Genomic DNA, 21,324 nt, shown 5'->3' with positions numbered 1-21,324 from the left:
TCATAACCAAGCTTCTCATGTCCCCGCGAAACACTGAAATAGACTTTATGTGGGCTAAGCCGATCAACGGATGTGTCACAGTGTTATGGTGGGTTGGTGCAACAAACCATGGGGGCAATAATACCTCGGCCTGGCTCGAGAATTGCATAACTGAGGATGCCCAGTATGATGAGAGAGGGTAGCCTGGTTCATTTATTACCGGACGCATACACACATGGACACACACACACACACACACACACACACACTCATGCATGCACACAGACCAACCTGCTCTTTCCGTTTCTGCCAGCGTCCGCACGGGCTCTCCTCCAAGATCTCACTCTCATCCTCGCTCTCCTCCTCTTTCCCCTCCGATCCTGATTTCCTCTCGGGGACAGACATCGTCATTTTACCGCCGTATATTTCCAGATTTCCAGCCCTAAAAGAGACCCTCTCCTCCTCCTTCACTCACTTCTTCTTCCTGAAACTGCCTGTCTGTCTGCTGTGGATCAGAGGAGACGAGCGGTAGCGCAGAGACGGTCTGCCGCTTGTCTGCGCAGTGAAGACTCCCCCCCTCCCCTCCCCTGATGACACCAGCCGCTCTCAGCCCCCTTTGGCGCTCAACACATCTTGCAGGAAAAGGTGGATATCTCTTCAAACGGGCACTCCTCAGTCACAGAGAAAAACCTACACATCCTTTAAATGTAAAATCAAAGCGCACACATTGCAAGGTCGCTGGAGGAACTGAGCAGGGTGGGAAATATATCCCAGACTTCATGCGCCCAAGGCTGTACTATGCAAAACAGCTCGCGAAATGGGTTTTCAGCTTCTCTATCTTCTTAAACTGAAGTCACGCTGGAGTAAAAGCTCGGTCAGTGAAGTGAAATGTTTCCCAGTGAGTCACCTCCGTTCATCCCTCGCTTCAGTATGTCTGTTTTTATTGAAGGGAGAGAAATCTTCGACCCTCGTCCACACGCGTCATTGTCAGTGTTGCTGGATCTGAAGCCGTGGGCTCCTGCCAGGCACGGTGCGCAAAGGGGATGGAGTACCGTAAAGGCAGTAGTATGAGCGCAGAGCATATTTAGGCTCGGTGGACATGATTGGAGGGTAATGGAAAAAAATAAAAAGAGTCAAATGTGTAAAGATACAAAGTTGAAGCTCGGGAACCCCTGCAGCAATACACAGAGAGAGAGAAAACTTACTTTTATTTTTCAGTTAAATAAATTAATGCTTTTTATTTATTTTTTTAAATATTGTCCTATTCATTTTATCGTATTTTCATTAATATGTATTTTTTTTTTTTTTTTTATTTTGAATTATTATCGTTTATTTATTTATTTATTTTTTTCATTCATTCACTTGTTTTGTTTTCTTATACAAAAAACATCACTTGCTTTAATTGTTGACATTGATCTTCTGTATGTAAAGTGTAAAGATTCATCTAAACGGATCTTTGAAAAGATAAAAAATAAATTCATGCAACTTATTTATTTATTTAAATATGAACCTATTTATTTTATCATATTTTCATTGGTATTTATTTTCTTATTTATTCATTTATTTATCTTTTATTTTAAATTATCTTTTTTTTAATATATTTTTTCATTCATTGACTTGTTTTGTTTTCTTATCCAACAAACATCGCTTGCTTTAATTGTTTACATTGATCTTCTGTATATAATATGTCAAAATTCAAATAAGCAGATCTTTGAAAAAATAACAAAATAAAGTAACGCTACTTATTTATTTTTAAATATTAACCAATTTATTTTATTGAATTTTCACTATTTTTTATTTATCTTTTATTTTAAATAATTATCATTTATTATTATTGGCTTTTTTTCATTCATTCACTTGTTTTGTTTTATTATACAAAAAACATCACTTGCTTTAATTGTTTACATTTATCTTCTTTATATAATGGGTAAAAATTCAAATTAACAGACCTTTGAAAAAAATATATAAATCAATTATGCAAAAAATCTTGTTAATTTACAAAAGTCCCAATTTGACATGTATCCGTACATAATTTCTACCTAATTTTCATGTGACAATTAAGTGGCAGCCTCCAATGTGGAAAAATGAAACCAGTGGGGAAGTTCTTGAAGGTGCAGCACGTCGAGTGCCCAGTTGAGGCTGCCTCCAAAGACCCAGGAAGTCCCACTAACACCCATTAATGTTAAATCTCAATTTGTACACATGTAGGGGATGAGCGGTCTAAAGTATCTCTGTTTAGAGAGGTCAGAGGTCAAGAAGTGGAAAAATGTATTCTGGAATAAGCAGGATCATCATCAACTATTGGGTTTTATAACATCACTAACACTGAAAGTCTGGTATGAACAGTATTTTAACATGGTCCAAATTTTTCAGCAGAAGGCCCTGCTGGGAAGCATAAAACTGAAGCCAGATTCAGCGCCCACCATAAAGACTGTCTGCAGTTTAGCACCCACTGTTAGCCGATGTACAAGTTTTTACAGAGGAGCAAAGAGAACAGGCACATTCAGAGTGACAGGGTGTCTGATAAAGAGAACATCGACACTGAGCTCTCACCCTGCAAGAAACCAAGACTATAACAACAACTTTATGGGCCTTTTTACATGCATATTCAATGAACATTATCAAGGCGAGGGATGTACTAAAGCAGCATGCTGTTTAAACAGAAATGTAAATTCCGACTGAATGACTAGATGGCTGTGATCTTTGGGTCCTGCATTAAAAACTGACATGACTCTGTAGTGGAAATCACTGGCTCAAACCTTAATTAATAAACCTTAATTTATGAACACAGTTTGCATCCACAAATGAAGGTTTAAACTGTACCATGCACATGATCCAGAAAACAACACATTTTTCCAGCTTCAACACTTGAAATGTTGTCTTTGCTTTATTTTCAGGTAAATGTAGAGTTGAAATTATTTGCAAACCATCACATTCTCTTTTTGTTGACATTTAACACGGTGTCTGAACCTTTGTGTAATCAGGGTTTTTAAATATATGCAGAAATAGTTGTTTAATTTGAAATAAAACTATGCAAATAAAAGCAATTTCAGCAATCTTCTGCTTGTCTTTGTTGCTACATGATCCTTGTGGTGGTTATTACTGATCAATAAAAATGTGTCTGTAGCAGCAATTGAAATGACAGCAGCACAGCAAACATATTTTCTGTAGACAAGTTAAAGTGAGGATCTCAGGCTCTAAGCCAGAAACCCCAGGCACACAGAAACTTTAAATATTGTGTCCTATCACTCCAAATGTCTCAACATGAAGATTACTTGTATTCTGCTTATGACCATTTAAAAATGACCATCAAATAATATGATGTCTTTTTGGCTTTTGAGTTCTTTGTGTTGTTGTCTGGCTGTGAGTAACGTTTAACCACCTCAGGGATAGTGCATCTGATTTGACTTATTTCCAGACAGTTCAAAGATGCTGTTATTAACAGTAAGTTAAAACAGTACCTGTATCCCTTTGAGCTTGTTTCAGAAAGAATATGGTATTTGGTGGGCATTCTTAAGTATCAAGCAGTGGTGCATATTACTTCATGGGAAGTGTTTTTCAGCATAGTTCTAGCCTGCCATCTAGTGTGTGGATTGAAAACATCTCAAAAAAGCAAAACTTGAAAATCAAATCATAACTGCAGAATGAAAAATATCAAAACATTTGCATTTGATCGCTTGTTTATCATGCAAAATTAGTTTTCTCTATGTTTTGTAATGAATAAAAGAGGTTGTATGCATGCATTTCTCCCTCATGTTTTATGCCTCATTATTCAAATAAACTTAGTGTCAGCCTCTCAGTGGAAATAGTGTCAGATCTGTGCTGTAATTACAGATCCATAAAGTAATCACCTTCTCAATCTATTCTTAGTTCACAGTGTTCACAGAGAGCCCGCCTTTGAGTGAGTGAGCCCCTGTCCTGCCAATTTCTCTCACTGTTAATGAGATTTCCTCTTGGCTGAAGAAGCAGAGCAGACAGTGGTGCCGCCTGGACGAGCAACATGAGGGCACAAAATAGATTTTAAGCAATGAGGGTGATAATAAGGGGAGCAAAATAATGATGAGTGTTGACATCTCAAAGTGTCACTGCTTTAGTAAGACTGAACATGTCCAATAATTGATGTGATAATATTCCATGTTTAATTTTCTCAGGAGTTAGAAGAGTCCCTCAAAATTGTTTCATTTTAAATAATCAGTATACGTTGTCTTCATTTAAGGAAGAGGGATAATAAAAATTATACATCACTTTTTAATTATTTTGGCAGCTTGATGTCTCCTCAGAAGAACACTAACACTGTAAACAGATTCAGAATCATATAGAAAGGGATTAAAGCCACACGAGAAAACATTTGTTTGAGTTCTGATTTTAAAATGATTATTTTAAGATATAGCTAACTGTACTGATTTCTTTAAAAAAGTTAGAGTTAACTTGGAGTTTTTATCATAATAAGGGGTTGTTGTTTCACTTAATTTTACTTTAAATAGTTTTTTATCTTTATTTCACAGCAAATAAAAGTCAGAAATCTGAGTTAGAAATAAGAACACAAACAAACATTTCCCATGTGGCTCTTAATGCAAAGAATATATGTATATTTCAAACATGGGCTGTAAGGCATATGTGAATCCAGAAATATTCATAGAAATAGTGTGACACCTTGTGGTCCCTTGTTGCAGTTGCAGTTACATTACATGGCTTTCCATTATACAAGCTCAAATTCTTTCCCTGCACCATCCTTTGTCATAATATTGACCTACTGTCAAACTTTTCAAACTCTGGAGTTACATCCTTAGTTACAGTTTACATAAATAAACTATTATCTTTGTTTTTATACCTTCATTATCAGGTCTCTCAGTCTTTTTAACTGCCAAATACTCAGGAAGCTCACAGATTTTAGTTAATTTTATTGAAAACCAGACAAAAGGTATAAGAAATGTAGTTTGAACTCCAGAATTTAATGTCATTCAAGTCCAAGTCTAATACTTTTCAACCAATGAAAGTAAAGGTTTTCAATTCAACACAAACTCAACTCAACTTTGCTAAACTCATCTCAACTCAATTTATCTCACTTAACTTCATTCAGATCTGAGTGTGATGTTAGCTTGGGGTATTTCAATACTGTTTTCATAGCTGCTATATTCAATGACATCAACCTTAGAGCAAAAGAGTTCCAGTGAGCTGTTTAGTGATAACCCATGGCGTCTAAAAGAATGACAAACACACTTTTACTTATTGAGTTTCAGATTTTATATCAGATAGGTCTTCTAAAATTCATGCAGACATTCAGAGCAAGATTTACAATAATACGAGTCACAACATGTGCTGCTTGTAATCATACAGGATACATTTATTATTTTATGTAATACACCTTAAAGGTATAGGGTTGAACTTTTTTCAGAACAGATTTGGTAGAAATTGTCTATAATACTTTAAAATAAATGTAGAATCACTTTAGAAATGTTGTTTATTGTTTGTAATAACTTAAAGTGAGCTTTTTATATCTACAGAGGAGAGGGACCCCTTCCACGGAGGCAGCCATGTTTCAATCCATTGTTTCTATAGTAGCGGAGAATGGACAAATTAGCAAGATATACAACATAGACTCTGACCTGATAAAACTGGCTACCATGGAGACAATAAAACAATAAAACAATAACAGTCAAAGTGAGGATCAGAGTTCAGATTCCACTCTGAGTGAGCAGAGGGAGGAAAAGAACGTCTGAGAGAGGTGAGTTTTATTCAATGTCATTGTTTTACTGTCAGCTATGTATCAGAAGTTAATGAAGTGTCATGTGTGATAATCAATACACTTACAAATCAGTGAAGAAAGAAAGCTGATCAGATCCAGAGCTGGATCAGTTCTTCATACAGGAATCTGAATGTGTGGTTCCTCCTTTTGTCTCCGCCTTTAGTGAGTCCAGCATAAAGTGTTTGTTCATTTTTTAACTCAGAACTACACATTATTGTGAGGCTTTACAAATCAAACATCCATCATCTTTAGACCTTGAGTCAGACAAGGATGAGCGAACAGATCTACAAAGTGCTGTGGATACTCAGTCTCAGCAAATGTGTGTCTAACATGAGTGGTCCTGCTAGAGGTTTCTGCCTGTTAAAGGAAGTTTGTCCTTGCCACTGTAACTTGCTAAATGCTGCAAAGTGCTCTGCTCATAGTGGATTAAGATGAGATCAGACTGAGTCCTGTCTGTAAGATGGGACTGGATCTTATCCTGTCTTGATGTTGGGTCTTTGTTAATAATTTAACATAGAGTACGGTCTAGACTGGCTCTGTTTGGAAAGAGTGTTCAGAGAACGTTTGTTGTGATTTAGTGTTATAAAATAAAGATTGATTGAATAATACAGATGAGACTGACTCTCACACTGTTACTATGACACAGTTACAGTCCTTAACAGACCAGTGTGTCATGATTTCAGTGTTCTGAGTTCACACTCATGATTACTGATGTTTCAGAATAACTGATGTTCAGGAGATGTGTTTGGATTCAGGGTGTTAACTTTGGTAGTCAAAGCTTTAGATGCTGCAGGTACGTTAGCACTAAATACAGCCTCAGTGTAATGTTTGAAGTATACCAAAGGTCGTTCTGAACATGGACTGGCCTGTCCAATATTCATGCCATTGTTTTATACCCTGCTAGACAGAATACTGTTAGTCCTTACTATCTTTATTGCTGTTAAATATTAACATACCAGTTCATACTTTCGGTCTAAAGTCTGTTTATTGACCTCATTTTCAGAACATTTTGTTCTGAATTAGAAAGTATTGGACCTCATTCACCAACATCTTCTTCGGATGTTTCTTAAATTCCCTCTTCAGAAGGTTTCTAAGAGAAGTTTCCGTCTGATTCATGACAGCAGTTTGTTCTCACCTGTGTTGTTAAATTGATGAATGCCTAGTCATCGTAAATTTGAAGCTTGCGCTCCTAATCAGCATAGATATACGCTCCTTAAATGCCCATATAAGGGCATGACACTGCAGGGCCACATAAAAACCACACAGGCTCGAGAGAGGAGGAGGAGACCCATCATGAGAGCACAAATGAAATTAAACCGATTGCACACACAAGTAAAAAGTTGATTAAGTTGATCCAAACAGAGGTAGAGCTTCTTGTAGTGAAACACAAACAAGCTGATATTTGAAATGATAATAAGTAAAATTAAATAATATCATTTCAAAGATCACCTTCATCAGAAATGCTGTGACCAGAAAAAGACGCACAACAGATGAAGGGAAATATAAGTTTCTCTGATCTGATTCTATTTAAAATTCTTACCTGATTGATTATTACAATATCATAATTTAACATTGTGTAGTTTAAATTAATCGTTTCATGATTGTAATAAAAGCTGATTACATCATGTATTCATAAAAGTCTGCATTATATAAAGGAGCTAAATGAAGGAAACATGTCAGCACTCAGGTGTGCATCAGAGTGCTCTGCAGTGTTGTCGGATTTTGTTCTAAGCTAAGAATAAATCCCAGATAGGAAAACATTGAATGTCAGAATCTTCTTAAAAGCTTTGTGAGTGGGTTTTAAGAACAAAGTCATTCTTAAAAACAGTTGGTGAATGAAGCCCAATGAGCTTAAATCTCAACACTCTCAGAGTCCAGCCGAAGGCAGTTATATTACACCAAGGACCAGGGACATTTAGACATCGAGCATACACTGTAAGAAAAAATAAGTTAGTTCAACTTAAAATAATTTGTAACCTGGCTGCCTTAAAATGTTAAGTTCAGCAAGCCAAGAAATTGAAGTTGTTTCCACTTTTGTCTTAGTTCCTTAAATGTAGTTTATTATTTGGGGTGACAAAGACAGTGCTGATGAATTAGTTCTATCAACTTCATACCTTAAGTTTAATCGCCAAACCTTTTTAGTGAGACCAACAAGCAATTCTAAGTTTTACAAACCTAAATCTAGTATAAACAACATGAAAAAACAAATTAGATCAACAAGTTTCTACAGGTGTATTAAGTTTTAAAAACATGAAAATGTAACTTGCCTGAACTAAGCATCTTGTTGGATCAATGTATAATTAATACTTCTGCAAACATGGCTAAAATGTTAGCTCAACAAAGTGTTTTGTTTAATCAACTTATCTTTTAAGGCAGCCAGGTCACTTTTTTTCCTGACTTGTTCATCTTACTTTTTAACATTACGTTCATTAACAAAAACAAGTACTTGTCATTTCTTAAAACAACCTAAGCCTCAATTTTCTAAAATATACAACATCAAAATGATTTCTCAACATGGGACAACATTCAAAACACTTTATTCAATGACAAAACTTACAATAGCTTTTCTGTATGAATTTGACTTGGCATCAGAATGCTATCATTAAGAATGGATTAATATGGCAACTGCCATTATGTTCAATATTGATCTAGAAGTAAACATTTAGCTACAAAACTGTAAGCAGAATAACAGAAGAGTGCTCTCACTATATAAGAACTATGTAGGTATAAAAACAGAAACTAAGTAGTAAAAAAGTCTACAAATATCACACATTGAACATTTCTCTTTTGGTAAACACTTAGCTTCTGCACTGCATGCAGAAAAGTATTAAAGCATTGATCCAAACCGAGTGTTTCTTGCAGCACATGGCATTGTAAAGGTTTGTCACTCCAGTGACTATAAGGGTTTCCTGTGCATTTGTGCAGGGGCCATACTTAATCTAGTTGTATCAACAAAGAAATCTATGTTACCTGAAATACTCTGGTTGGACTGATTAGTTGGACACTATTTTACTTGATATTTCAAGTAAAACTGACATTTAAGTTGAACTGACTTGAGAAAGTGAGCTGAGGTGACTAAAACCTAAAATCCCTTTTTACAGTGTAAAACTAAACTGCTAAACCAACCATGTTTTCTGGAGCCAATTCAGGAGAAGATTCAGTGCTGAAAAACATCATGTTATTTAACATACAATTCAATACGATGTGGTACAAAGCTCTCACATCTGAGCAGAGCTGAAGAAACCATATTTATTTGAGGACTTTTTGACTTGATCACATTAGACTGAAGAAGAAACAATCAATCAGGACCTTTATGATTCAGAACAAGAAGAAAATAAGAGAATGAAAGAGGTAGTGTGCAGATCAATAGTTGACAAAATGAGATCTTCATTTAACACACACTTCCTGTTTGTGTCTAACCTGTTTGTCTATCTTGTCCACAGGTTGTATAACTTACAAACCCTTGATACAGATGGACTGAGTGCAGAAGATGGATGACTGTGTGGAGGAAGAGGAGCACAGAGCAAAGTCTCCCCTGCTCAGCCTTCTGTCTATGAAGAGTGACAGGTCAAAAATGATTCCTCTGAACTTCAGAGAAGGAGCAGGACCCTCACAGTAAGAGAACTACTTTTGAAAACTCAGAAAGTTATTTTTAGACCATGACAACGAAACTATGCCCTGGGCTCCCTCAGTGGATTCTCATGTTTGAATTAGCAACCTGCATTAAGTGCTGCTATAGAACGAGTCAGTGAACACATCTTAACACATTGGGCCTCATTCACTAACAGTGTGTACGCACGAATACGTGCTTAAACTGTGCGTACACACGTTTGAAGCACAAATGTGGGATTCATCAATATATTCTTACTTGAATTTGTTCTTAAGGCTGATTTATACTTCTGCGTCGCACCTACGCAGCAGGGGCTGACGCGGACATGAGCCCCACATACTTGTGCATCGATGTGTCCGTGTCGCGCAGCAATTCTCCTCCAAAACGCCTGAGGACAGTGCGGTCTCTCTGATAGCCGGTCGCCTGCTTCCGGTCCTGCTACGATCTCTGTTTACTTTTCCACAGAGTTTCAGAGCGTGTTATGTTAATCTACAGCTGATACATGTTGCTGTTTATCATACAGACATGATTACATGAAGAATAGAGAGGAGGAGATGAAATACACGGCCGATGTGCGGCCGATGTCTGGGATCCCGGAAGTGCTGTGAATGCGGGAAAGACAAAGCCAAGCGGACCAATCACAGAGCTTGCGGTCCGCGTCGGCTCTACGCGTAGTTACATTTTGGAGGAGGTGCACGTCAGCTACGTGCGTAGGCCTCTGTGCAGGTATGGGAGCTACGCGGACCTACGGCGTAGGCTACGCCGTCGATTCGACGCAGAAGTATAAATCAGCCTTTAAGGTTAGATAATATTTTTGTCGATATTTTTTTTGTCATAATGAGTAAAATGTCCTATTTTAGACAACTTAACTCTCGCCCCTGAGAAAGTGTGAAAGATAATTCTTGCATGCTGTGTTCATTAAATTAAATGAATTGCCATTAGCACCTTTTTTTCATAACCCGAGCCACGGTGTGAACCTCAGGAAACACAGCATTAACAACCTCAGTAAGAAACCCAGGCTTCATTTTTTTCTGTCACGGTGACTCCTGCTGACACGCTTTGGAAAAGTGTTGGTTTTCTTGCCTCAGTCTTCCCAACAATCACCTCGATTTCTGCCGAGGTGAAATTTAGCGTCTTGATGCACCGAACAGATGTCCTTATATGGATGAATTGGGGCTTGGTAGTATGCTGATTGCAGGTTGCGGGCACCCGCCTGTCAATTTAGAATGATTCCGATCTGTTTCATATGTTCAGTAAAATAGAATATTGTAAAGTTGACAGGGAGAAATCATCCTGCCCTCTCCCCTGAGCCTCAAAATCACGTCATAAAATAAGAGTTTGATTTCTTTTTGGCCTTGCTCATTCAGGCAGCAGCTGCTGTTCAATATTTATAAGCAGGATGCTGTCTGATAGAGAGAAGGACTTCAGAAACTATGATCCAGTAAATGTTCAACACACTTTAACTTTCTAACTTTAAACTGAACCATATAAAAAATGTTTTTTCCTGTTTCTCCCCAGAGTGACAGAGAGACTTGATTCTGAGAAGGAGCAGCTGTCCAGCTGTGCTTTATGTCAGGATGTCCTGAAGGAGCTGGTCTCTATGAGATGTGGACACTGTTTCTGCAAACAGTGCCTCACCTCATACAGGGACGACTCTGCTTCATCAGGAGACTTCAGCTGTCCACAATGTGGGAAAAAAACTAGAACAGTATCAGGATCACAGGAAGCTGGTCAGACCAGCAGTGTAACAAGTAAGAGTGTACATCTTTCCTCTGATGTCATTGTTTGTGAAAGCCCGACTTTCTTATCTCCTGAATGTAATTTGAAGTCAGATGTCTCATATTTCTCTTCTCTTTCAGAAGATTGTGGTCTGCAGAGGGTTTCAGATGAACATAAGATCAGTCTGAGGAAGAGGTGTGAGTATGTGACTGAAGGAAGTGATGAAACAGAAAGTAGAACCTCCCTCAACAGGATCTACACTGAGCTCTACGTCACAGAGGGACAGAGTGAAGAGGTGAACACACATGAGGTGAGACAGCTGGAGACATCTTCCAAGATGGAGACCCTCCATAACACTCCCATCAAGTGCCAGGACATCTTCAAAGCCTTACCTGGTCAACAGAAACCCATCAGAGTGGTTCTGACAGTGGGCTTCGCTGGGATTGGAAAAACCTTCTTCGTGCAGAAGTTCACTCTGGACTGGGCAGAGGGCTCGGAGAACCAAGACCTCAGTCTGCTGATTCTGCTGTCATTCAGGGAGCTGAACCTGATCAGAGATAAGCGGTACAGTCTCCTCAAGCTGCTCCATGATTTCCATCCAACATTAAAAGAGGTCCCAGCAGAGACACTGGCTGTCTGTAAACTGGTGTTCATCTGTGACGGCCTGGACGAGAGAAAACTGTCTCTGGATTTCAACAACAGTGAGGTCGTGTCTGACGTCACACAGGAGTCGTCTGTGGACGTGCTGTTAACAAACCTCATCAAGGGGAATCTGCTCCCCTCAGCTCTCGTCTGGATCACTTCTCGACCTGCAGCAGCCAATCAGATCCCTCCTTCATGCATTGACAGGGTAACAGAGGTCCGAGGCTTCACTGACGCCCAGAAGGAGGATTACTTCAGGAGGAAGTTCAGTGATGAAGATAAGTCCAGCATAATCATGTCACACATCAAGGCATCCAGGAGCCTCCACATCATGTGTCAGATCCCGGTCTTCTGCTGGATCACTGCTACAGTTCTGGAGGACATGTATTCCACAGAGCAGAGAAGAGAGCTGCCCAAGACCCTGACTGACATGTACTCACACTTCCTGCTGGTCCAGACAAAGAGGAAGAGGAAGAAGTATAGTGAGGGTCATGAGACAAGTCCTCAGGAGCTGATGGAGGCTGACAGGGAAGTTCTCCTGAAGCTGGGCAGGCTAGCGTTTGAACATCTGAAGAAAGGAAATATCATGTTCTACCGAGAAGACCTGGAGTGCTGTGGTCTGGATGTCACAGAGGCCTCGGTGTACTCAGGAGTTTGTACAGAGATCTTGAAAAGAGAGTATGTGGTCTTCGAGAAAACAGTCTACTGCTTTGTTCATCTGAGTGTTCAGGAGTTTCTGGCTGCAGTCTACATGTTCCACTGTTTCACAGACAGGAGCACAGATGAGGTGGATGCTTTCATTGGAAAGTTATCCCTGAATGACTTCCTGAAGAGTGTCATGGAGAAATCCCTCCTCAGTAGAAACGGCCACCTGGACCTGTTTGTCTGCTTCCTTCATGGACTCTCTCTGGAGTCCAACCAGAGACTTTTAGGAGGCCTGCTGGATCGATCAGATAACAGTCCAGAGATGATCCAAAGAGTCATCAGCAACCTGAAGAAGATGAACAGTGATGACATCTCTCCTGACAGAAGCATCAACATCTTCCACTGTCTGATGGAGATGAATGACCTCTCAGTCAATCAGGAGATCCAAAAGTTCCTAGAGTCAGAGAACAGATCACATAGACTCTCTGAGATCCAGTGCTCTGCTCTGGCCTACATGCTGCAGATGTCAGAGGTTCTGGATGAGTTGAGCCTAAAGAAGTACAAAACATCAGACCAGGGACGACTGAGACTGATTCCAGCTGTGAGGAACTGCAGGAAGGCGAAGTGAGTGCAGATTTTATAGTCCTCATGTATCAGTACAAATCAGCTTTTGGTTCTTCCAGTCTGCACTTTTAAGGAACTTGCATCATAAGACACGTTGACCTTGTTGGATTCACATTGTTCTCTTTTATATGTATGCTGTAAAACTTAACACCATAGATAAATAGACAATAGACAATAATAAAACAACTTCTAGAGAGATGTTAGAAGAGAGGCCGGCTGCTTGATCTAAAACCAGGAAGGTGGATCATCTTGTGAAGTTAAACTGGACAGCTGAGGACAAACAGCAGAAACGTGCACAGGCTGTATACTAACCTGCTCAGAATAGACTCAGTGTGTTATGTGTGTATGCTCTACGTTCCTGGTTTTAGTGCAGGCGGCTGGCCGCTCTTCTGACCTTCAAATTTCAACATTTATGCTAACACAGACTAAAACTATGACTTTTTCTCTTTACGACTGTTCTCAGATTTGATCACTGTAGACTCTCAGACACTGACTGTGAAGTTTTGGCCTCAGCTCTGAAGTCAAACCCCTCCCATCTGAGAGAGCTGGACCTGAGTGTGAGCAAGCTGCAGGATTCAGGAGCGATGCGTCTGTCTGCTGGGCTGAGGAGTCCAAACTGTAAACTAGAGATTCTGAGGTCAGTTCAGTCTTTCTCTGTCTCTGTTCTGGATTTCTTGTTTAGTTAATAACCTCATTGAAACTCATTCATATCATACATGCTCATTTCAAGTTTCTTTTCCCTTCCATTCTTTCTTTCTTTCTGTTTTTAATTTGATCTGGCCCACTTCAGAACAACTTGGGCTGTATGTCGCCCCTGAACTGAAATTAGTTTGATACACATTTTAAAGGTACAGTGTGTAGTTTTTAATGTCATCGATCAGAACAGACTTTGTAGCGGTGGAATATAATATTCATGAGTATGTTTAAATCAGTGTGTAATCACCTGAATTGTGTTTTTGTTCACTTGGAATGATCCTTTTATATTTAGATGTGAGCAGGTCCTCTTCCACTGAGACCTCCATGTTTCTACAGCAGCTCAGAATGGACAAACTAGTAACAAACATGTTTTTGTATTCAGTGAGTGGCTATGTGAAAGCACTGGTTGGGAGATGAAGAAAAAGAGAGTGGTTGTTGGTGTGTGTTAAAGAATTGGTACTGATGGATGTTTTTGGTGGTAAAAACTTGACATATGGAGGATCATTCTTATCCTGCATCACAGGAGCTTGATATCCTCAAAGGCCACCTTCACTTCATCAGGGAGCATTTCAGTCTAGAATCTGAGCACTAGGTATCACTAAATATTCCCATTTCTCCACACTGTACCTTTAAACCTGTCTCTGCTCTCTCGAGATTTAAGACATTGGATCTCAAGCTGAATCATTTCTTTCTAAAATCTCATTATTTCTTCTTTATCCAGCTTGAGGAGCTGCAGATTGACAAAGATCAGCTGTGCTTCTCTGGCCTCAGCTCTGAAGTCCAACCCTTCCCATATGAGAGAGCTGGACATGAGTTGCAACATGCTGGAGGATTCAGGAGTGGAGCTGCTGTTGGAGTTTCTGCAGAGTTCAAACTGCAGACTGGAGACTCTGAAGTAAGAACACTTTTCATTGTTTGATTTCTCTGCTGAGATGTTTTTCATCTCTAACTGATCCACACTAAGTGTCTTCAGGCTGAAATCTGTTTCCTCTCAGAGGTTTGTGTTGGTTGAGTAGCAGAGTAGCAGAACAACGGTGATGATCTCCAGATTTAATGGTGCGTTCACACCAAACGCGAATGATCGCGCTAGACGCGTGAATATGGACGCGAGAATGTTTTGTGTTTACTCGCTCTATTCGCGCGAATGACTCGCTCAATTCGCGCGTCAAAATCGCGTTTAAACGAGTGCCAAGACGCGAATATACGTGAGAGGGAGTGGGGCTCCCACGCCACAGCTGTCTTTTGTCAACAAACAGAAGACAGTGGAGGCTGGCTTGACCGCAGTAACAAGGTTGAGCTCGCGGACATTGAATGGGGAAGCCAGTTATACTAAAGGGGGCAGAGATAACTTCCTACTACTACAACAGATAGCTGACAGACAAAGTTTTTCACAACTCACCACACAATCCTCCCCCCTCTCTGTCCTCACTCTCTGTCCTCTCTCTCTGTCCTCACAGTGAGCTCCTGTTTATTCCTGATCCCATAAGAACAGGTAGAGTCACAGAGTTTGGGGAAGCTGCACGGTGATATAATCAAAGTGTCTCATCTATTCCAGATGAGGGAATCCCCGCTGGAATCTCCGCTGGTCCATAGTCACACAACACACGTCACCGGGGGATGTGCACGCGGATTGGCTATCGCGCCGCGATTCATTCGCTTGAGTTCAGATATTTCAACTCTCACGAATCGTTTGCGCGAAGGAATTTGCTTCATACGCGCGAACGAATTCGCGCTGTACGCGTCGCCGAATACGCGCGATACGCGTCGCCAGACCTCTACTCGCGTCTACTCGCGTTTACTCGCGCCTCTGCATTGACTTTACATGTACTTCATTCGCGCGAATGATTCTATACGCGTTTGGTGTGAATGCACCATTAGACCTTGAAGCTCCTGAGAGGAACTTTGCTTTGTGTTGATTTTGGCGACACTGGTGGACAAAGCGGTCTGTCTTATCTCTTTGCTTATTTTGGTCTGAAATATGTGTAAGTGTTTTTTTTAAACAAAGTTTCATCCTGTTATCTTTGAGTTGTATAAAGTATCACTGCCTTTGAATCTGTGCTGTGGAACATGTTGAAAAAGGCTGATTCTGCAGTGTGCAGTTACTCTCTCTTTCTGGTAACTATATCTTAAGCAGCAGCAGTGTCAGGCAAATAATCAGTTTGATCTGTAAAAGACTGATTTGCGTTTGTAGTCCATAAAGTGATAAAAGTATTAATTTCAACTTAAATGCTCCTCACAGGAGCTGTAATGTGACTTTAAAACACTCACACTGGATCTGAAGCGGCTAAGATTGAAAAGTGTAGCAGAGACTAAGTGGGCTCGGGTTTGTGACGCGTCTTGCCATAAATCAAAGTCTATGAAAAATGTTTGTATTTATTAACAAAAGATTCCAAATAATTAGATAACAAAGAAGATCTAAATAAACGATAAAAGTGACGACGACTGCGGTCAATAAAAAATATTCAAACCCACTCACCCTCTTTGTATGCCTCCTGCCACACAACTAAACAGGTAGATAAAAGGTAAACCACACCCATGAACCCAAAACTGGAAATGCCACCGTCACCTCACCAACAGTAGGGGGGAGCAAGGAAGTGTTTCAGTCTAGAATCTGAGCGCTAGGTATCAAGAAATATTCCCATTTCTACACACTGTACCTTTAAACCTGTCTCTGCTCTCTACAGATTTAAGACATTGGATCTCAAGCTGAATCATTTCTTTCTAAAATCTCATTATTTCTTCTTCATCCAGATTGTGGAGCTGCAGTTTGACAAGGATCAGCTGTGCTTCTCTGACCTCAGCTCTGAATTCTAACCATTCCCATCTGAAAGAGCTGGACCTGAGTGACAACAAGCTGGAGGATTCAGGAGTGGGGCTGCTGTGTGATTTTCTGCAGAGTTCAAACTGCAGACTGGAGACTCTGAAGTAAGAACACATTTCTTTGTTTAATTTATATGCTGAGATGTTTTGATCCACACTGAGTATCTTCAGGCTGAAATCTGTTTCTTCTCAGGTTTTTGTGATTCTGCAGTGTGCAGGTACTCTCTCTTTCTGATAACTATACCTCACATCAGCGGTGCCAGGCATTACTAATACCTCTACAGAAATAATCAGTTTGATTTGTAAAAGATTGATTTGCTTTTGTAGTCCATAAAGTGCCAGTTTTAATTTCAACTCAAATGCTCCTCACAGGAGCTGTAATGTGACTTTAAAACACTCACCCTGGATCATTCTGTCTGAGGCTCTTTAAAACAATGTTATGTGAAATGTCAGCTTCCCTTTAAATGTAAGAACTGGTTATAAAACAGACTCAGTTTAGTCCTGAAGCCCTCTGTATGACCAACACACAAAAAAGGAAACCATCAGAAAGAAGATTGACTGTTTTTATGTATTCTTCATGCGTGCACATCACACAGACCAAAAGAGATCTTGCTCAGTTTCCCTGGTAAAGTTCATGAGATAGTGTTAGAGAGTTAAAGTAAGCATGAGGAGATTTGTCAGAAGAGGATACAACAAATGCATGTACAGGACAGGATCAGCAAAGATATGAAGAGAAATGAGAAGTCGTCTCCATGGCTTTAAAGTTGGCTCTTTACATTTCAAACACAAACTACCTGTTAGATGGAGACAATGATGACACACAGTTTTTAAACACTTTAATGCAGGATGGAGGGATTCTACAAAAGACACCTATAGACTTAGATAGTTTAGTTTTAATGTGTCCTGTGTGATGTCCAACTGAGTTTTTGATCTATATTAACTCCAAGAAATGTTGTTTAATGTACTATTTCAATTTCCACTTTATTTAAATTCAATTTTATTTCAAAATGTACCCTGTCACCATGGTCACCACGTGTTTGTATTTAGTGAGTGGCTGTGTGAAATGCACCGGTTGGAAGACGAAGAAGAAGAGAGTGGTTGTTGGTGTGTGTTTAAGAATTCGTATTGATGGATGTTTTTGATGGTAGAAACTTGACAAATGGAGGATCATACTTATCCTGCATCACAGGAGCTTGATATCACTAAATAATCCCATTATACACACTGTACCTTTAAACCTGTCTCTGCTCTCTACAGATTTAAGTCATTGGATTTCAAGCTCGATAATTTCTTTCTAAAGTGTCATTATTTCTTCTTTATTCAGACTGAGCGGCTGCAGTTTAACAACGATCAGCTGTACTTCTCTGGCCTCAGCTCTGAAGTCAAACACCTCCTTTCTGAAAAAGCTAGACCTGAATAACAACGACCTGTGTGATTCAGGAGTGGAGCTGCTGTGTGATCTTAAGAAGAGTCCAAACAACAGTCTGGAGGATCTGAGGTCAGTATAGAGTTGGAGTTAGTCAGTGCTGGTCTCTCCAGCGTTCCTTTAACAACAGTCAAAACCACATGATGCCTTCAAGGACTCTGTCTTTCCCCTCAAGCTGCAAGAGTCCAATATATGAACCTGAAAGCTGAAAGGAAGCATGCTACTTTGCAACATCACTCCATCTCTGGTCTGAGCAGGACTGAAGTCTCTGCTGGTCTTTAGACTGGATGAAGTGCTTTACAGCTAATGAAGTGAGTCTCAGAGTGTAAACACTGTCTGTCTTTTTTCTATCATCAGATGGGGGATCTATCCGTGATAGTGATCAAAGAGAGGATGGTCTTCTTCCTGCTGGTCAGAGCTTGGATGTGGCGAGTCTCAGACTGAGTCATGTTACAGACAGACCGACGGAACAATCACAACAGGTGGAGGTGACTCATTGCTGCTGTCTGAACTGCTCTGTGACCAGTTCCACTCCCAGACTCAGGACCTGGACCTCATATATTTGTATCTTCTTCCACTGACTCTGAACTTAAATGACCCACACAAGTTTGTTTTGTGTAGAACAACAAGACTGTAAGTGAACAGTGATTGAATCTCTTGTTTTGCCTGTGCTGCAGGGACACCCTGTGCGGATTTAGAGTAGTGCAGTGGATTTATCAGCTCATGTTTCTCCAGTAGAAGTAGAAACCACATGTGTGAGTTGAACTGTCTGAATTTCTTCTTCTAACTACAAGTTGTTCTCTTGTATTAATAGATAAACAAAATGAAACATGTCAAAAAAGAACAAAGTATGGATCCAGTGTGGATCCATAAAGTATGTTTCTGCCTTCAGGTTCTGCCAGCAGGTGTCCCTGTTTCCTGTGTTTTACAGACTGCTTGGTCTGACTTGATTCATTATCTGTTTACAGAAAACACAAACAATAATGCTAAATATATCTATGTTTGTGTTTCACGTTCAGATGTGTTTGTTTTCACAGCATCTTTGGATTGTTCCTCTTTTTAAAAAAAAAAATGAACCACCTCCTGGATTAAAGTGACTGCAGTCTCTTCAGAATCTGCTTTCTGTAGTTCAGGACAGTCTGAAGAGATTTGGGTTGACTTGAGTCTATCTGTTGTATTCATATGACATCTCTCCTTTACTCCATTAAACAGGTGCTTTAACTCCACCAAATGTATTCAATAGATGATCCACATTTCATTTGAGATATCTTTGAATCTTTGAAAATGCTTGTACTTCTCTCATACAGAAGAATTGATCTTGATGACTGAGGACAATAATGTACCTATAATCAATATTTGAAGTGATTCACTGAATTCATTAGAATCAGTGTTAAAGTTTCATTCCTTCCAAAGAGTCTCTAACATCAGGGCAAAGTTCATCAGAATAACAGCTCTCCACTAATGAAATATCACAATTATGAGTAATGGTTTTTATGAAGCATGCACTTTTATGTTCTGCTCTTTTCTTTTGAAATCAAATTTTTTGTATTTACTGAAATCTATTTTGTCCTTTATATTTTATATTTTATTGTGAAGCTCTTTGTGACCTCTGCTCTTGAAAGGTGCTGTATAAATAAACTTTAGTGACTCTCTTAAGAGAGAGGGTCAAGTGTTTGGAAAATCTGAACAGAAACACATCAGCACTTAAAAACATCATTAGATATTAAAGAAGTTTATTATTTAAGAAAATTAAACTTCTGAAAAGAATAAGAAACTCTGACATTTCTGGAAAACACCAAGAGCAGGGCGTGAATGTCCTCAGTGATCATCATTTCCCTGTTGAAGCAAAAACTGGATCACTCATAATCTTCATCAAGTTATTATGTCCGAGTCTCAGCTTGTTGTAAAAACAGCAGCACCACCTGCTGGCCAAACCAAAAAACTACCATCTGAAGGTGGTGCTGCTCTGTCTTTATAGTACACCATCACATGGCTATGTGTTCAGCTTCAGTTTACAAATCAAACTGTAAAAACTCTGAGACCCTTTGAGGAGTTTGATGTGACATTTCTCATGATTTTCTGTAAGAGCAACAAAAATAAAAAACACTGTTTCTACCAGGATGTTCTTTTTCCACTTCACTTTCTGTATGATATTATCTGATGTTTCCATCCTTTTTAGCATTTGTACAGAAGCCCAAAGAGGACATTCAGCCTGACATCTTAATTTCTCAGTTGTTCTGTTTCTATGCTTTTTCAACTCTCATGAAATAGTAAAATTGTCACGCCTAGAGCGTTTCAAAGACCTGTGTGCAGGAAAGGCTGAACAGATGATGTAGCGGTAAAGTGAAAAGGCTAGGGCAAATTCTGCTGGTCTGAAGTCTTTTGATCTGGAAGGAAATGGGTGATGGAGCTGCACTGTGCCGAAATTAGTTTGCATTTCACTGGGCTGACTAGTGTCGACTATGAGTAGCTGGGCCAAGTCTACGTAATTACCAGAGATAATTTGGTGGTGTAGTGTGAGTGAGACAGGTGAGAGGCGGTTAATAACTGAAGCTGGCTGCATGGATAGTGCCGCTGTGGCGAGAGCGAGGTTGTTAACAGAGTGCAAGAAAACATTTGAGTATTGGGGAAAGGAGGGTTGAAAGGAGACGTCCATAGGAAAGAGAGGAGGTCAAGGATAGCCAGTTTGATTCAATTGTAACGAGGCTCCTAATGGAGCTGAGGAGCTTGCTATGGCGGGAAGAGTTGGAACAGAAGATGTGTTGCTGTGAACGGATAAGGATGATGGGATGAAAGGATGTATGTGCAAGGGGAGTTTATGCAGCCTGCGGACCAATGGTGGACAGTAACAGAGTAAATGTGCTTGAGTACAGTGCTTTATTACATTTTTTGAGTATCTGTAATTTACTTGAGTATTATTTTTGGGGATACTTATTACTTTTACTCCACTACATTCAGAAGACAATTATTGTACTTTTTACTCCACTACATTACATAGACAAAAAATAGATAACTTTTCCATTCAATTATTTTGGCAGCTTGATGTCTCCTCAGAAGAAAACTGACACTGTATACATAATCAGAATCATATAGAAAGGGATTAAAGCCACATGAGAAAACACTTGTTTGAGTTCTGATTTAAAAATGATTATTTTAAGATATAGCTAACTGTACTGATTTCTTTAAAAAAAAAATAGAGTTTCTGTTTAACTTGGCGTTTTTATCATGATACGGGGTTGTTGTTTCTCTTAATTTAATATTAAATTAAGTTTTTTTTATCTTTATTTCACAGCAAATAAAAGTCAGAAATCTGAGTTAGAAATAAGAACACAAACAAACATTTTCCCTGTGGCTCTAAATGCAAATATATATATGTGTAGCCTTCCCACCACTCTGTTTGTTTGAGATGTGAAATAG

At 39.4% G+C, this 21,324-nt stretch overlaps 2 protein-coding genes across 4 annotated transcripts in view; one reads left to right on the top strand and one right to left on the bottom strand.

Moving 5' to 3' along the window:
- The window catches only part of nrbp2b (nuclear receptor binding protein 2b), a 49,338-nt gene extending 48,324 nt beyond the window's left edge, over nt 1–1,014 (bottom strand). For 2 of the 3 annotated variants that reach the window (XR_004634576.1, XM_034706798.1), the window contains exon 1: nt 271–1,014. Coding sequence is in view for 2 of the 3 variants with exons in the window: in XM_034706798.1 (XP_034562689.1) it covers nt 271–390 (120 nt within the window). In the remaining variant the exon portion in view is untranslated. The remainder of the gene's footprint in view (nt 1–270) is intronic. The other variant, XM_034706797.1, reaches the window with a different exon arrangement.
- A 9,845-nt stretch (nt 1,015–10,859) lies between these two features.
- LOC117828640 (protein NLRC3-like) lies at nt 10,860–20,028 on the top strand. Its single transcript, XM_034705822.1, has 7 exons — nt 10,860–11,086; nt 11,195–12,965; nt 13,429–13,602; nt 14,383–14,556; nt 16,413–16,586; nt 17,806–17,979; nt 18,265–20,028. Exons 1-7 carry the CDS (start codon nt 10,936–10,938, stop codon nt 18,281–18,283), a joined length of 2,637 nt encoding a protein of 878 aa, XP_034561713.1. The 5' UTR covers nt 10,860–10,935; the 3' UTR covers nt 18,284–20,028.
- The last annotated feature ends 1,296 nt before the right edge of the window (nt 20,029–21,324 follow it).

This window comes from Notolabrus celidotus, chromosome 17 (assembly GCF_009762535.1).
Source record: "Notolabrus celidotus isolate fNotCel1 chromosome 17, fNotCel1.pri, whole genome shotgun sequence".
NCBI classification, from domain to species: Eukaryota; Metazoa; Chordata; class Actinopteri; order Labriformes; family Labridae; genus Notolabrus; species Notolabrus celidotus.
This window is presented reverse-complemented; position numbering and strand designations above follow the sequence as displayed.